Below are 17,124 nucleotides of genomic sequence, written 5' to 3' on the forward strand. Positions count from 1 at the left end.
TGTGACCTCCAAACTTCAAAACCGACTTCAGTCTACGTGTGTTTTGTTTGGAAGTGTGGGTTTTGTAATGTTAGCGGAAAACTCATTATGTTCTCTTTGGGGGGAAAACCGATGGCAGACGAACGGTAATATGAGATATTTGACAATAAAATACACCCATTTGAAAAATGCAAAAAAGTGTTTGGTCCATTAGTTTTCCAGTTCATTCATTCTCCCTCCCAGCCTATTGCCCCCCCTCCCCCCGGCTCTCTCTCGCTCTCTCTCGCTCTCTCCCTCTCCCTCTCTCTCTCTCTCTCTCTCTCTCTCTCTCTCTCTCTCTCTCTCTCTCTCTCTCTCTCTCTCTCTCTCTCTCTCTCTCTCTCTCTCTCTCTCTCTCTCTCTCTCTCTCTCTCTCTCTCTCTCTCTCTCTCTCTCTCTCTCTCTCTCTCTCTCTCTCCAAGTCTCCAGTAGCCTTTGCTCAACCTGCTTATCTGAACTGGGCTGGGCTCAGTATACTCGGAGCACAGAGGGGAGGATCTAGTCTGCTTTCAATCAATAACCTCTGGAATTCAGAAATACAAGTAGGTCCTGTCTCTGGCAGGCTGTGGCACACTCTTGAGGGCGGGTTTCTCCCTGTACTCGACGGTATCTCTTCCTGTCTCCGGCATTCCCCAAGTCACTGCGGGGTTCGCTTGTGTTCTTCTGCGCCTGGGACAATGGCTGAGCCCGTGTCTCCAGATTACTTCAGATGCCCGCTGTGCGTGAGCCTTCTGAGGGACCCCGTGGCCATCCCCTGTGGCCACAGCTTTTGTATGGATTGCATCAGTGGCTACTGGAATGACGCTGACTACACAGGGATCTACATTTGTCCCCAGTGCAAGATAACGTTCACCCAGAGGCCTGTGCTGAGGCCCAACACCACGCTGACCATGGTGGCCGAGAAGATCAAGAAGAGCAGTCTGAACCTTCACCAGAACTCGTCGGCGGGGAACAGCTACGCCGGGCCGGCTGACGTCCCGTGTGACTTCTGCTCCGGGAAGAAACTCAAAGCCATAAAGTCCTGCCTCAACTGTCTGGCATCCTACTGCGAGAAGCACCTGAAGCCACACTACGAATCGGCGACCTTCAAGAGGCACAAGCTGGTGGACGAGCTGGGGAACCTGGACAGGAAGATCTGCCCCCAGCACCAGAAGTCCCTGGAGCTCTTTTGTCGCACGGATCAGATGTGTATCTGTGCCATCTGCACAGTCAGCGAGCACCGGGGCCACGACATTGTCTCCGCCGAAGCAGAGAGAGGCGAAAAACAGGTGAGACAACCTTAACATCCCGTCACAGTTGTTGGCTCTTAAAGAGCAGCGTCAAATAGAGAAGCTACAGTAATAGCTGCACAGTCTAAGCCGGACACCAGTTGTTGCGTTGTAGTGCTGCTATTCTATGCCAAGTACGCTGAGAGAGCCACGAAGCCGGTGTCAGATTCCATGTGTGTGCAAACCCACATGGCCGATGAACATGATTCAGAACCAGAATCATGTTCGGTCAACATGTGAGAACGTGAAGGCCTACTTCAGTGGTGTCAAAAGTTAATGAGAGCGGTTTGATGTATTGGGAGGTGTGACGGTATCAATCTACAGGGCTCTGTGAGGGGGCGGTCTACCGTCAAAATCATTCAAAAGCTCGATTTGAAAAGAACCACATCCTGAAAGGACCCAATAGGATGGAGTCTTGATGAAGTAATATGAGCAAAGGCAGACGTGTTGTTGTTCCCGACTCCCACCCGCCCACTATCACTGGTGTCTGTACTTTGACCCAGTTCACTGGCGCTATCAGCTAGCCTGGCAGGCGTTCACCGCCAAAACAAATGCAGCTCTCTGATTAGCTGTCCGGCCTCTGGAGGAGGGACTGGGCTATCAGCTCTGAAAATGCCTTTCGGAGTGTGTGGCGTTCCAGCTGTTTGATAGATACCACACAGAAATCCTCCCATTCAGTGCTGCTTCCCACCTGTAAAAGTGGGTATGTGGTAATGGTGGCCTGTCGGGAAAGTGAGTCGGGCCCTTCAGCACCTTCGCGTGTTCACGGAGCAATCACGAAGCCAGCCTGTCTCCACGACCATGCGACTTCACGTAGCGCTCTGATTACATGACCTGTAAAGCAATGCCCTGCAGACTAGAGTAGTCAGATCTGGTGCGGATCTGGATCATTTTCAACCATTTCACTTTATTACACCTTGGTCACACGCCACTGCAGTTGCAACAAGCTGTTCTGAAGGATGCTTTACGGCCTCCAGCAGTGGGAGGCAGAACGCAGTCGCTGTAAGATGAAGAGGTAATTCATTATATCGAGGCCCTCTTGCAAAATGGGGAGTCTGGTTTCTCTCATGCCCAGATTTACAACCTGGGTCTCACACATCTCACTCCTTCCTTTCTTCCCCCCCCCCCCCACCACTCGTTCTCACCCTCCCCCACCCCCAGATTCCCCACATTCCTCAAGCTTATCATGAAGAATGGGTCGGTGGGCTTGAGTAAAGGCTGCATTAGAAGCCCTCCTTTCTGCGTGTCACATCTGAGTGCACCTTGAAACATCTCTTCAGAAGGCAGGCGGCGGTCGTTTCGCATTCCTGACGTGGCCAGAATTCCATTATAAACCACCCCCCCCCCGTCCCCCCTCACAGATAAGAGCCAACGATCGTCAAAGGGAGTCTTAAAGCTGTATGTAGTGGACATAAAGACAGAGCAAACCCCTCTGATGGAAAAGACATCATGGCACTGAGCAGTAAAATGTGTAGTTTCGTGTCATAAGAAGGCCATCTTACATCCGGCTATAGTAAACTATGAGTGGACAAAGGTAAAAGAGTTTAGGGTATTATGTTATCAAGACCACCTTTATCATAAACAACTACAACACTGCATAGCTAAGTAATGCCAACGCTGTAGCTGCACATTTCCATCATATGTAAGGGCTATACTTGCAGGAAAGTACCGAACTGATGGTGAATATTGGCTGTGTGACACCTTCTCGTTCCTTCGACAGAAACTTTTAGGAATATCCCAAGCTGAAATCAGGCAAAAGTGCCAGGAGAGGGTGAAGGAGCTGGAGGAGCTGAAGACTGCGGTGGACTCCCTCAAAGTAAGGAGTCGTCAGCCAGAGCGCGTTGCATGATTTTAGCCCTGTTCCCCCTCTGCCGGCGGTACAAATCAGTAAGTTTTCCCCGTGCAGAGCTCGGCCCACAGAGCCATGGTGGAGAGCCAGAAGATGTTCGAGGAAATGATTCGCTCCATTGAGAGGATGAGGTCGGAGGTCACCAAACTGATCGACATCAACGAGAAGGCTGCGTTCAACCAGGCGGAGGCGCTGATCGAACGACTTGAGCAGGAGATTGACGAGCTGAAGAAAAAGGAGACCGGCCTCAAGCAGCTGTACAGCACGGAGGACCACATCCATTTCTTGCAGGTGGGGTATAGTCCACCACATCTTTTAACTGATGCTCATCCATTCCCATGCAGAACACTTCCATGTGACGACTAGGAGAGCACACTAAATCTGAAATGTTGAGTATACACTTGTCAACTTGTAAGCTGAAAGCCCCTCTCATTTCTCTCAAAGCTGCTAATGTGGGGGAGGGGGGGTCCAGGTAGCGTAGCGGACTATTCTGTTGCCTACCAACACGGGGATCGGCGGTTCGAATCCCCGTGTTGTCTCCGGTTTGGTCGGGCGTCCCTACAGACACAATTGGCCGTGTCTGTGGGTGGGAAGCCGGATGTGGGTATGTGTCCTGGTCGCTGCACTAGCGCCTCCTCTGGTCAGTCGGAGGCGCCTGTTTGGGGGGGGGGATAGCGTGATCCCCCCCACACGCCACTCCTCACTGTCAGGTGAAAAGAAGCGGCTGGCGACTCCACATGTATACTAGGAGGCATGTGGTAGTCTGCAGTCCTCCCGGGATCAGCAGAGGGGGGGTTGGAGCAGTGACCGGGGCGGCTAGGAAGAGTGGGGTCATTGACCAGGTACAACTGGGGAGAAAAACGAGGGGGCTGCTAATGACATATGTTAGACTGTTTAAGTGTTGATCAGATTTTGTAACATTTAGGGCACATACTGTTGGACCACGTACAGTGGCTGTGAACATATCAAACCTGATGTTCTTTACTGCAGATGGGAGGTTCAGAAGCTGCCTTCCAACTCAAGAGGGGCTGTACGTGGCAACTGTGCATCCATTTAATTAGTGAAATTAACAAGACAAACAGAATTCTGTGAATTAATTATCACTAAGTTTCCTTTATTAATCCCCTCGGGGGAATTCAGTTGCTTCAAATTAGCCCATCCTAGCTGTGATCTGTGTAGCTAGGAGCACTGGGCTGCCGCCTTCATGCTGCGCCCCGGGGGACCAGCTCCAGTTCTTTTCCCACTGCCTTGCTCAGGGGCACAGACAGGAGTATCAACCCTGACATGCATGTTTCTTTTGACGGTGAGCACCTGGAGAAAACCCACCGCAGACACGGGCAGAACATGCAAACTCCACACAGAGGACGACCTGGGATGACCCCCTAGGTTGGACAACCCCGGGGGTTCGAACCCGGGACCTTCTTGCTGTGAGGCGACAGCGCTAACCGCTGGGCCACCGTGCCAACCAAAATCAAAGAAGCTAACATTTTAAGCAAATCCAGTAGAAACAAAGTACCGAAGACAACGTTGTCCTTTAAAGGTGGATGACCCTTAACATCTGGTATCAGCTTTAACGCCAGTCTGATCATGGGCAACCACGAGGGTCTCGAACAGCCATGCGGGTGCTGTCCGCGGCTGCTCCTCCCGAACCAACAGTCCATTTCTAACTTCCCCTTCCTAGCTTCGTGGCAACACTGGTGTTAGCATACTGCAGCGGACAACTTATTCGACAAACACTGCTCACACGGGTACGTCTATTTCTCTATCATGAAACTCGCTCATTCAACGGCCTTTTCTTTAATTGACAGAACTTCAACTATCTCTGCACGCCCACCGATGACGGCATCATGCCTCGGGTCACGGTGAACCCTGACTTCTCATTCGGGGCAGCCAGGAAGGCCGTGGCTGAGATCAAGGAACGCCTGGAGGAGTTTGGCAGAGAGGAGCTGCTGAAGATCTCCAAGTCAGGTCTGACCTTAGGCAGTGGGGGGGGGGGGCTTTAAACGTGGCCTTTTGTGTGAACCAAGTCATGAAACTCCAAAACTTAACTGCAAATTCTGAATGTTCCTTATCTCACAGTGAATGAAATCCCAGTTTACACGACGGAAAACCGGACGCTGGACAGGAAGAGCAGAGGTGAGTTAGTTATCTTAGATTGCTGGCATGCTTACAACACATTGCTACAATCAAATATTAAACTAATGAGTTAAAAAACAACCTCTGAAAAGGGATTCTGGTTCGAATCCCCCGTGTTGCCTCCGGCTCGGTCGGGCGTCCCTACAGACACAACTGGCCGTGTCTGCGGGTGGGAAGCCGGATGTTGGTATGTGTCCTGGTCGCTGCACTAGCGCCTCCTCTGGTCGGTCGGGGCACCTGTTCTGGGGGGAGGGGGAACTGGGGGAATAGCGTGATCCTCCCACAGGCTCCTCCCTCCTGGTGAAACTCCTCACTGTCAGATGAAAAGGAGCGGCTGGCGACTCCACATGTATGGGAGGAGGCGTGTGGTAGTCTGCAGAGGGGGTGGGGCAGCGACTGGGATGGCTCGGACGAGTGGGATAATGGGCTGGATACAATTGGGGAGAAAAAGGGGGGAACCCCCCCCCCCCCAAAATAAATCTTAACGCGGATATCCATATAAGGGATTAAGAGCACAGGCTGTGCTACTGCTCATAACTCACTCTGACCCACCACCCTGCCCTCTCTCTCCAGTGAAAGACACCACAGTGGACAGTGCTCCTCCTCCGGAGCCCAGAAGCAGAGCAGATTTCATCAAGTGTAAGTATATGTGTAGCTAACTGGTACCTTGACATTGCTTTAGATCAGCAAATTCGTGTAGACTAGACATCACTTCATTCTCTTTGTTCAGACTTCTGCCAGCTGAGATTTGACCCCAACACGGCCTACAAGGAGCTTCATCTGTCCGACGGCAACAGGAAGGTCATCCGGACCAGGGACCTGCAATCCTACGCAGACAACTCGGAGAGGTTTGACAGCTTCGCGCAGGTCTTGTGCCGGGAGGCTCTGTCGGGAGGTCGCTACTACTGGGAGATTGAGTGGAGCGGGGAGTTCTCCATCGGCGTGGCCTTCAAAAGCATCAGCCGCAAGGGCAAAGGCTCCCTGTGTCTGCTGGGCTACAACGATAAGTCCTGGAGTCTGCTCTGCTCCGACTCGGGCTACTCCGCCTGGCACAACCGAATGGACAAGGCCGTCAGTGGTCCCCACTCCCCCAAGATAGGGGTCTACCTGGACCACAGCGCAGGCATCCTCGCATTTTACAGTATAGGCAACACCATGACCCTTCTGCATAGGTTTGAGACCACGTTCGTGGAGCCCCTCTATCCTGGCTTCGGGGTGGGGACCTCAGTCAAGATCTGCCAACTCAAGTGAACCCACCCCCAATTCAAATACTGAAAACTCAAGACTATTTGAGTATTTTGTGTGTTTTTCATAGTATACAATAATGCCTTTGGAATATATTTTCCGCAATATGTAAACTGCACCGCGGCACAGCAGAGAAGTGCTGTGAGTGGGCAAATTTTTGAAGGCAAGATTCGTGAATATTTAAAGGATTTTATGCATCATTGTAGACATCGTTTGATTAGTTGCCGAGGAAAGTTACAAGATGGTCCCAGTTATAACTGCACGGATACATAATCAACCACAGTGCCAAGCGATTAAAAAAAATGTTACTTATTTTTTCACTTAAAGTAAGCTGTCTGTAATATCTTGTACGTTTATCGATAGGACTGCCAGCCAGCAAGTAATTATTCTACAACGAGAGACACTAACTTGTTTTACAGGAAGAATTACTCACGTGTAGCGCTCAATAAAGAGTTGAAAGGTATACCGTACATCGACTTCTGTGCTTTCTTGCTGACTTTCCTTATCATGACTTTGCTGGAGATTCACATTAGGGCTTTAAAGACCCCAAAGCATCACTACCTGCTGGGTCTGCTCACCTGTTCCATGTCATTTACAGTGCCTGGAAGGGGTGAAGTCAAATTCTGGTAACACTTTAGTATGGGGAACATATACACCATTAATTAGGTGCGTATTAGCATGCAAATTAGCAACATATTGGCTCTTCATTGGTCTTTATTAAGCACTCATTAATGCCTTATTCTGCATGGCCTTATTATACAACCAGTAAGCCATTAACTATGAGTTTTCCCTCTATAACCTCAGAAGTATTGCTTATTAGTAGTACCATCTCAATATGCTTTGCTTAGTATGGCCTTTATAAGGTGGTAGTACCACAAGAAGAGTTATTCTCCCTTACTAACACTTAATGAATATGGTCTGTTCTTACATAACACAACACAAAACTACAAGTGTTCATAGTGTTGAATTACTGTAAATTCAGTTGTTGTTACTTAGAATATGTTCCCCATACTAAAGTGACATCTTGATCATTACTAATTCACTAGTAATTAAGTTTTTTTATGTTCCCCATACTAAAGTGTTACCCAAATTCTTCCATCAGATTCATCTGAGGAGAAATGATTTGGGCGTGGCGCCCTCTGTTGGTTGACTGTGTCCCACCGCTGAGAAACCTTCTCACAATGAACAGAAGGAAATCAGCCAAGCACCCGAAGGTTTTCAGAGCGTTTGTGATCCAGTGTGAATCAGGAATCAGGAGCAATTTATTGCCATTTCTTTCCTGTACTTGCGTACACAACCTTGCGCACACAAACGAAACGCAATTCTGTTTGCCCCAGCCCACAAAGCAACAACAACAACAAAAACCACACATACATAGTTAACAACACAGTCCACTCAGTGCAACACAGTCCAAAAAGTCCACTGTCCAGAGAACAACGCCAGCCAGGACGACTGCCGGATCTGCCGGTCTGCACGGCTAGCAGTTAGCTTAGCCTGCCCCACTTCTGCATCCCATCAGACCGCCCTCAGTGTTTCCCCCTCGGGCACAGCTCCAGGCAGGGCCGTGGTCCTGGGCCCACTGGACCCAGCAGACCAGGCTCCCCCAGACAATCCAATGCCAGCTCTCCCAGCCAGACACCTCCGACACACATTACATTACAGTCATTTAGCCGACGCTTTTGTCCAAAGCGACTTACAATAATTGCATTTAACGCAGGAAATCAGGAGAACTACTAGTCACCAGAGGTCAGAAGTGCATCTAAACAAGCATCTAAGAGCAAAACCAGTGCTAAAGTAAACGTGCAAGAAAGAGATTTTTTTCTTCTTTTTTTTTAAAGAGCAAGTAACAGGGTAGTAGTTCTTGAAGAGGTGAGTTTTCAACCTGCCCCGAAAGATGGGCAGCGACTCCGCTGTCCTGACATCAGTGGGGAGTTCATTCCACCACTGTGGGGCCAGGACAGAGGAGAGCCGGGACCGGGTCGATCGGCAGCAGGGGCCTCTGAGCGACGGGGCAACCAGGCGTCCCGAGGCGGCAGAGCGAAGTGGTCGGGCGGGGGTGTAGGGCTTGACCATGGCCTGGAGATAGGAAGGAGCTGTTCCTTTCACTGCCCTGTAGGCTAGCACCAGAGTCTTAACCTGGATGCGAGCAGCTACTGGGAGCCAGTGTAGGGACATGAGAAGGGGAGTTGTGTGGGAGAACTTAGGGCGGTTGAACACCAGACGAGTTGCAGCTTTCTGAACAAGCTCCAGAGGTCTGATGGCCGACGCTGGGGCGCCAGCAAGGAGGGAGTTGCCGTAGTCCAGCCGGGAGATGACCAGAGCCTGGATGAGCATCTGTGCCGTCTCGTCAGTGAGGAATGGGCGAATCCTCCTGATGTTATAGAGGAGAAATGTGCAGCAGCGAGCAACCGATGCAACGTTTTCAGCAAACGACAGTTGGGTCGTCCAGGATCACACCCAGATTCCTCACAGTCCAATTTGGCGTCACTACGGTGTTGTCAATGGTGATGGCCAGGTCTCGGTGTGAGCAACCTTTCCCCGGGAGGAACATCAGCTCTGTCTTGTCCAGATTGAGCTTCAAGCTGGTGTGTCGCCATCCGCTCCGAGATGTCAGTCAAGCACGCAGCAATGCACGTCTCTACTTGTGTGTCAGAGGGAGGGAAGGACAAGATCAGCTGGGTGTCATCGGCATAACAATGGTAAGAGAAGTCAACACACCTCCCCGCACTCCACCAAAAACACAGACAACGCTAGGCGAGGCCGTCGCCAGACCGCCCTCGATGTTATCGAACTGCCGGTCTGCCTGGGCTAGCAGTTAGCTTAGCCTGCCCCGCTTCCGCGTCCTGTCAGACCGCCCTCGGTGTTTCCTCTTCGGGCGCAGCTCCGGTCAGGGCCGTGGTCCCCGGGCCCACAGGACGCAGCAGACCAGGCTCCCCCAGCCGATCCAGCACCAGCTCTACCAGCCATCAAACAAAGACAAAACAAACTTAGACTTAGACGTGGACAAAGACAATACTGGGTGAGGCCGCTGAAAACGAGTTTGCTGCCATCTTCCCACACCAGAAGCAGAAAACGTCATTGAATGAATTCAATTGAATGAAACACATTGACTGATTCAATGTGATTCAGAAATAATTTTTAGTCACTGTCATGATTAAAGAACTCAAACTGATACCATTTACTCTGAGAGGTACATCATCATACACTCGTAGCTGTAATAGGATGTGTCTGATGATGAGAACCAATAACAAGGTTATCAATTATCACTCAAATGACTGATAGAAAGTCATCAATATTAACCATACATTAGAAGCACACATTGATAATGGGACTCTTTAAACACGTGTATATTACAGTTTTCTCAGTTGCTCAAATGTAATTCCTGAAAGACTGCCTGCCTTTAGACCAGAGGACAATATCAGGTCTGAGGCTAGTGTGGGTTATCCCCTCTGGGAATCTGAACTGCTTCTTAACAGCCACCCGAAACTCCCAGTCACTTGCTGTGGCCAGGACACCTTTGCTCCTCGTCCCTGCTGCTGTACTCTCCCCTGACCTGAGGAAGTGGATCAAACAAAGGCCATTAGAAAGTTTCTTTGGCTTCTTCTTTGCCTGCTCCACACCAGCAGCCAACTGTGTAAGAATCTGAATGGTCACCACTGGAATTTCCCATCCACCAGACTTGACCAATGTGTGGTGAGGAAATGTTCAAGGTTAGCTGGCCTTCCACAGAGCATGCTGCTGGGGCTCTCTGCCAACCCCCATGTGTTGAGGTTTGATGGAGTAGGCCGGACATCATACACAGAACACAACAGAAACTTGATCAGGTGTCCTTCTATGCTCGGGATGTCATGCCAGGTCAGAGCCCTCTCTCACACGCTCTCCCACCTCGTCCAGCTGTCCTGCTTGCTCATGGCTACAGCCTTGACCTGTTGGCTTTCCTCCTCTGCCTTGCAGACCTCCCTCTGCACCATGCCACGCCGCTCCTTCAGGTTAGCCTTGCTCCAGCTTGCCCTGGTGGGGCAGCCCAGACCCAGCCTGCCCTGGGTTACTGACCCGATGATGTTGGTGTGATGCAGGCAATCTCCCACCTCCCTCAGTGGTCTGCTGGCTGACCATTTGTGGCCTGTTCTGGCCTCAATGCCTGCCTGGTGATGCTGTCTCGCAGCATCATGGCCTGGTGTGTTTTTGTTTACTTGTACTCGACTACGGATGTTACTGGCAGCTGCAGCTTGCTGCCTGTGCTGTACAGGCCAATAGAGCAGAAGCTTCTCAGGACACCCAGCCTTCTCCTGAGGTAGGTGTTCGTCTTCCTCTCCAGCCCATCAACAGTGGAGATGGGCACCTCATAAAGGAGCAGTGGCCAGAGCAATCTGGGCAGCAACCGTGTTGAAAAACATCTTTATCAATACATAAATAAAGAGGAGCAACATGCTGAGTATCAGCATCAATCTATCATGGTCCACCTGGAATGGATCTTCGTTTAGCGTTTAGACCAAACTTAAACCTGATGATCACATTACTGTCATCAGTCTATAGACTACCGTGTCTTGTGTTGCTGGCAGAAAAGATTGTTCTTGCACACAAAAAAATATTTGTTACAGTATTCCCAACTAATGTAATATATAAGAAAATATTAAAAAGGCGGCGCAAACTTAACTGCAGGGTCTCGGTGACCATCCAGTCTCGCCTCGTTTGTTCACAATATTTCATCCACGTTACACGTCAGTATATTGATTGTTGGTTTTGATAAGTATTTGTGCAATGAACATACTATGTATGTATAGATGCGTGTGAGTGATAGAATACAACTGAAAACAGCGTCGTTGGTTTTTGTGTCAGTTGTATTACATTTGAATTCACAGGGTTGCAAAACTGTGCTGTACATTTGCAATTTTGTGTGTGAAAGTAATCAGAAATGATTGTGTTATGTGATTGTGTTTGAGACTAGATAATCATCTGAAGACTGCAGAGTTAAACCAAGTTAGATTAAAGAGCAGACATGAGATTTTATTTACCATAAACAGAACTGAAATCCACTCCAGCGGGCTGCTCACAGAAACCAGCTGCTGAACTTCACAGACAGGCTAAGCTAACTTCTAGCCCATGCAGACCGGCAGTTCCCATAACACACCATTAACGACACATATGTATTGTGACAGGCTCTTCATCAGTTACTGATGGCACGACAACGGGATGACTACCCCTCCTTTTCCTGCAGAGATGAGGTCATTGATCGAAGACGTCCCATTTGAATTGCCATAATTCTATGATACAAATAATCTCAGACACGGTAAATTTGGGCTGGACCTGGACTTGATGCAAACCGATCATATCCCAATACGGCTGTCTTGACATCACGAATACACAATGAGTGATTTGAGAGAAGGGTTTCAATTTGGTAAAAAAAAACAAAAAAAAACACATTATTTATATTAATGTTGTGTTATTCCAATAGAATCTTCAGGATTTAATGGTGTGTATGGGTGATTGTATGGGTCATTATAGGAGGCGAACGCTTACTGTGCTGCATGAGTCAATCTACTGCCATTACCAAAACCCTTTTATTGTGTTAAAAATGATTTTCTGTTTTTAACACATTTCGATCTGTTAGTTTTGAGTGTGCAGCCAGGACAAATTACATTTCATGGCTTTCCAGGGCAGACGGACGAACAGCAGCAGCGGCTGGGTAATCCAGTTAAAGATGGTCAAACATCCTGATTTCTCAATTATGTTCCAAGGTTTCAAACCAAACATTTTCATTTGTATGTATCTCAAGTTTGGCAGGACCTGGAGGAGACGTCAGAGGACGGAAGACAAACAGACCCAGAGTCACAGGCGTGCACCTTCTGTGTACCCTGCAGAACATCGCCTCCAATTTTCCATAACACTTAAAGTACAGCAGCTTAATGACGCTCATCCACAGGTTATTTCAGGTGAGCTTCAAAATAATCCTGTTTTAAATGACTGGCACGTGGCTGGAGACTTTCCTCATTCAATCATGCACATGTTGAACCTGACAAACACAACACAATGTGCTTAACGGAGGTTTAGAGAAACATCACACGTTGTGTTATTTCATACTCGGGTTACACAGTGGTCCTGCAAATGATAGATTAATAAATGTTAGAACGGATTTTGGAAAAACAGCTAGCACTGAAATGCCATCCAGTAGCTCGGGCGACGTTGTGGACCATGTGAGGAGGTTTTCAGAAAGACACCCCAGAGCTCTTGAACAATAGACATATGTTTATTGGATCCCAAAAATGGTACAGGAATATGAGCTTACAATACTCTGGAAGGAAAACAACCCGTCCCAACAGTCCAACAACTCAAACATCGTAGCCGACAATGCCTCCTTTGCCGATGCACTCTCCGATGTAGAACCACATGAGCACCTCAGTAGTCACCAGCCCGTTCCTTAATGCATCCTGGGAAATAAAAAAAATGAAATTAACATTTAATTGAAAGAGTCAGACCTAGCTTGTAAACAAACTTGGTTTCTGTATCAGCAGGAAAACAGCAATGTTATTGATACCAGTGATGGCTAAAGAGCTAAACAAGACCCTTCCAATACCCTCTTCAATCCCCTCTACCAGGCCGAAGATGCTTATACTTGTAAGATGTGTTATTTTACTTGAGACCAATGGAAGCCGCAAGCCACTCGATGGCTGTCGATGACCATGAGCCACTCTGCAAAATCAAACAATCAAACCTTTTCCTCCACCTGTTTTTTTTTTTTTACGGCTGAGATAGGCTCCAGCAGCCCCACGACCCTGAGAGCAGAATAAGCGGATTGGATGATGGATGGATGAATGGATTTCCCCACCCCTTTTTCGCCCCAGTTGTACTTGGCCAATTTAATTGGCCAAAATTTAACAGCTGACCATGTAACCTACCACATTAAACCAGGCCTGCAGATATGTGTTTGGAATTTTCTTTACACTTTGTACATTTTGCGCAAGTTATTGTACGTATTTTGGAGTAAATGGTGCTGGATGAGTCATTATGTACCCTGTAAAACTTGTTTGTGTTGCAACACCAAATTCAACCTTCACTATGAGAGGCAATCTCTTTATGCAATATTTTTGTGTGTGTGAAGCGAGTCTCCCTTGTGTGCATGTGCAGTCTGTCCTCCTCCCAGGTCTCCATGGTGACAGCGGTCACCACCTGGTCACTGCTTGGCATCCCCCTCATCACATTTCCTTTTTATATAGCTTATAAATCCATATAATTTTGTTATCCTATTTTCATGCTATGTCCTTCTCTCAATAAGATGCGTGACAATTTTTTGCATGGTGATGCTGGTCCTGGGCTGTTCCAGTGGCGTTTGGACACTGCTTGGCATCCTCCTCATCATATTCTTCATATATTTCATAATTTCATTATAATTGTTATCCTCTTTCAATTGTTGTATTCTGTAAGTTGTGTAAACACAACATCCATTGCATGTTGTCCATCTTGGGGGAGAGATCCCTCTGTTGCTCTCCCTGGGGGTTCTTCCTATTTTTTCTCCTTGTTAAAGGTTTTTTTTAGGGAGTTGTTCCTTATCCAATGCGAGGGTCTAAGGACAGGATGTTGTGTTGCTGTAGAGCCCCTTGAGGCAAATTTGTAATTTGTGATATGGGCTATACAAATAAAATTGACTTGACTTTTATTCTCACTGGAAGCCATTGATTTAATATGTTGATTGCTTCCCTCCTGGCGAGGTGGAGCCATAGAAATTGAGCTTGGTCTGGCCTGGGGTGAATGAATACCTTGCGGTTTGCCCACCATACATAGCTAGCAGTTACCCAACCTCATAAAGCCCAAAAAGACCATTAAAGAGAGACTGACATGCCCTTTCTGATCACATTTTTTAACATTGGGAGTTTGAATCATAACCGAAAATAGGTGTGATTTTATGAATTCAAAGCTATTGGCTACTGTCTTCGTGTGGGTGGAGCTTGGTACCACTTGTCACTTGCCGTAGAAACCACGGCATTGTGGTAGGCCTACGGCACAGCAGTGAAATACAACTTGATGAATAAAATAACTGTTAAGATAGATAGATGACAGATATTTAGATAGATGGATAGATAGCAATACGTTGTAGCAAGATCGATAATAAAGTCTCAGCAAAACAGCACAAATTCGAGCCAAGTAGCTAGCAGGAGGGGGTGAAAGAACGGCTTCTCCATGGTTTTATAGCATCTCGCTACAGACACACCCTATATGCAAATTGACTGGTGTCTACGTATCCACCGGCACAATTTGTCATTGGACACAATCTACAGTCAATCACAGAGCTCTCTCGAGTGGCCGCAGGCACGCTGTTTTGGCCACTGAATTTCTCCGTGGTCACATCCTAACTCGGAACATAGCCTATCAATAGGAATTTTCAGATTTTGATACTAGTACAACAGTTATCCTTTTATTTATTTACTCGCTTCTTTATTTTATTTTATATATATCTTTTTAACTTATCTAATCTTTTCCTGTTTCTTTTGTTCCCTTTTTCGTGTTTATATTCAACCTGCTGTAATGTGGTTTAATTCTGTTCTGACAAGGGGCCTGCGGGATGGGGTAGAAGTGGATAGAGGGGAGCAGGATGTGGGTAAATGGGTTTGGGGATGCTAAAATCAGTCTTTCAACTGCAGTTGTTTAGTTCAATTTGTTTTCCTTGAAAAAAAATTAACAAAAAAACAAATTGACTTTGTAGGGACGCACCAATAGCTGTCAGGTTGACACGATGCTAAAATGGAGTATTTGCATTGAGATTTTACCAAAGTCTAAAATCCGATACCAAAAGTCACGAACAACTTGTCACACATAACAAAATAGCTTCATTTCCTAATTTTTTTTTTGTGCATTTGTGCATTTCATAAATGGAGGAAAAAATGATTTTATTTCATTTTTGTTCCCTATTGACCCCAAACTAATGGTCTAAGCCTGCAATGTCTAGCAAAAGTAATGAATCGGAACCCAGCATCAGCTAATACTTAAAGATTCGTATTTGGATTCGGTATTAGCAATGAAAAAAATTATATCAGTGTATACCTAATAATCTGCATAAGATTTCTAATATCTATTGCTTATTTTACAACATCAAAGAAACTCTAGATGTGCCCGACTCCAACAGTCACTCACCCTCACTGTGGTTTGCCCCAGACGTCCCGACTGGAAGGCCTTGACGATGTTAGTAGCCCCTTCAATGGCCTTGGGGATTTCAGCAGGGGAAGGTGGGACGAGCTCGACTCGAGCATAGTGCCAGAAGGTTACAAGCCGGGGTTTGGAGTATGTGACAGCGGCTGTGGGAGAGGAAACATCAGCGGTCATGGCACCAATAGTGTGGCGGTGCAATGATGTCGGCGACTCGCTTGCTAGTTTCTCATTGCGTACCTTGCTCCAGGGTAATGAGGGGTAACGACACTTGACACAATACTCCACAATGCATGAGATGGGGGGGGGGGGGTGCTGCTTTTATATCGCAGTGCTTACAACTGGGTTGGAGGAAAAGGTGACTTTAACTGGCTCATGGTCACTGACAGCGATACATGCTGCTGCTGGCTAGACACGCTAGCCTTCAAGCTAACCCCGTCCCCCCCGTCCCCCACAGCTAACCTACAAGCCAGCCAACTCAAAGTGAAAGATAATAACAGACAAAACCTCGCTACACAGACGTACCTCTGCTAGTTTACATACTTTTGACAATAAAGGTACCGGTCGCTGGAGCTAGCTAGGTCATGTTGACGTTGCTAGTGTTAGCCTAGCAAAATGCTCTCATAAGAACTGTAAATATTAGACACATACACCCATATCGGTTTACTTTCACATTACGAATAAATGTCAGTTTAACTTACCGCCGAGCAATGAAGGTACCTTTGCCACCAGTTTCTGCACCGCTTGTGCCATCTTGCAGGGATTCTTCTTCGCGGTTCCCGGGAGCGAAGCGCTTCACTGAATGTCACCTCCAGCGGAAGGACCTTTCAGTAGCAGCTGGCCAGAAATATGCCTGTTCATAAACAAGGCGACCCTGTCGTAGGGAATAACGGGGCCTAATTTATAAATAATTTCCTCGGGGGGAGTACTGGAATAAAATAAAAGTAAAAACGGTCCCTTCTTCTTTTTTCTATGGTTATTTGAAAACGACAAAATATTTATTTTTCCATCCGAAAACACCTTAAACTGTACGAGAACCTCGTATGGTTTAAAAATATCACACCGCCGCATGGTGATGCAGATATTGCTCTAAAACTCAAACTCTTAATAACATGGTTCTGATCATGGAGAAAAAAAAGATTGTTAAATGTATAGTACGCTTTTTTCTTCTTCTTCTTCTAGTGAACTGAGAACGGTCGTCCGTGAAGGATAAACCAGTGAGCTGAGAATCTAGTTGGATAAAGATACCGTTTGCAAACTGAAAGCCACTATAACAAAGTACTACCATATTATGTACAGCACGTGTTTTCGTGACGCCTAATTATTTAAAAAAAAAACTGGTACTACTTCCGACACTTCAGGACACGAGAGAGCGTGAGAGGGGCGGGCTTGAGCGACTGTCACTCAGGGCTCGCGTTCATTATCCAGTGAACGAATCACTGAACATGCACCATTCCTTCGCAGTGAAGG

General features: G+C 47.4%; 2 protein-coding genes across 2 annotated transcripts; one reads left to right on the plus strand and one right to left on the minus strand.

Moving 5' to 3' along the window:
* The first annotated feature begins 533 nt into the window (after positions 1-533).
* On the plus strand, positions 534-6,980 carry ftr82 (finTRIM family, member 82). Its single transcript, XM_056284558.1, has 7 exons — positions 534-1,286; positions 3,007-3,102; positions 3,193-3,426; positions 4,944-5,103; positions 5,215-5,271; positions 5,845-5,910; positions 6,002-6,980. Exons 1-7 carry the CDS (start codon positions 696-698, stop codon positions 6,520-6,522), a joined length of 1,725 nt encoding a protein of 574 aa, XP_056140533.1. The 5' UTR covers positions 534-695; the 3' UTR covers positions 6,523-6,980.
* Positions 6,981-12,742: 5,762 nt separating this feature from the next.
* atp5l (ATP synthase, H+ transporting, mitochondrial F0 complex, subunit g) lies at positions 12,743-16,510 on the minus strand. Its single transcript, XM_056284557.1, has 3 exons — positions 16,356-16,510; positions 15,643-15,803; positions 12,743-12,944 (listed from the first exon to the last, which is right to left on the minus strand). The coding sequence occupies exons 1-3, from the start codon at positions 16,405-16,407 to the stop codon at positions 12,846-12,848; spliced, it is 312 nt and encodes a 103-aa protein (XP_056140532.1). The 5' UTR covers positions 16,408-16,510; the 3' UTR covers positions 12,743-12,845.
* Positions 16,511-17,124: the final 614 nt, after the last annotated feature.

Source organism: Lampris incognitus, chromosome 8 (assembly GCF_029633865.1).
Source record: "Lampris incognitus isolate fLamInc1 chromosome 8, fLamInc1.hap2, whole genome shotgun sequence".
Taxonomy (NCBI): domain Eukaryota; kingdom Metazoa; phylum Chordata; class Actinopteri; order Lampriformes; family Lampridae; genus Lampris; species Lampris incognitus.

Bases quoted from the DNA above. Each gene is read 5' to 3' on its own strand.
- ftr82 (XM_056284558.1), top strand. From the start codon at position 696: ATGGCTGAGCCCGTGTCTCCAGATTACTTCAGATGCCCGCTGTGCGTG. The intron at 5,272-5,844 runs GTGAGTTAGTTA...CTCTCTCTCCAG, and splicing joins GCTGGACAGGAAGAGCAGAG to TGAAAGACACCACAGTGGAC. The intron at 5,911-6,001 runs GTAAGTATATGT...CTCTTTGTTCAG, and splicing joins CAGAGCAGATTTCATCAAGT to ACTTCTGCCAGCTGAGATTT.
- atp5l (XM_056284557.1), bottom strand. From the start codon at position 16,407: ATGGCACAAGCGGTGCAGAAACTGGTGGCAAAGGTACCTTCATTGCTC. The intron at 15,804-16,355 runs GTAAGTTAAACT...CCTCTCCCACAG, and splicing joins GGTACCTTCATTGCTCGGCG to CCGCTGTCACATACTCCAAA. The intron at 12,945-15,642 runs GTGAGTGACTGT...TTTATTTCCCAG, and splicing joins TGGGGCAAACCACAGTGAGG to GATGCATTAAGGAACGGGCT.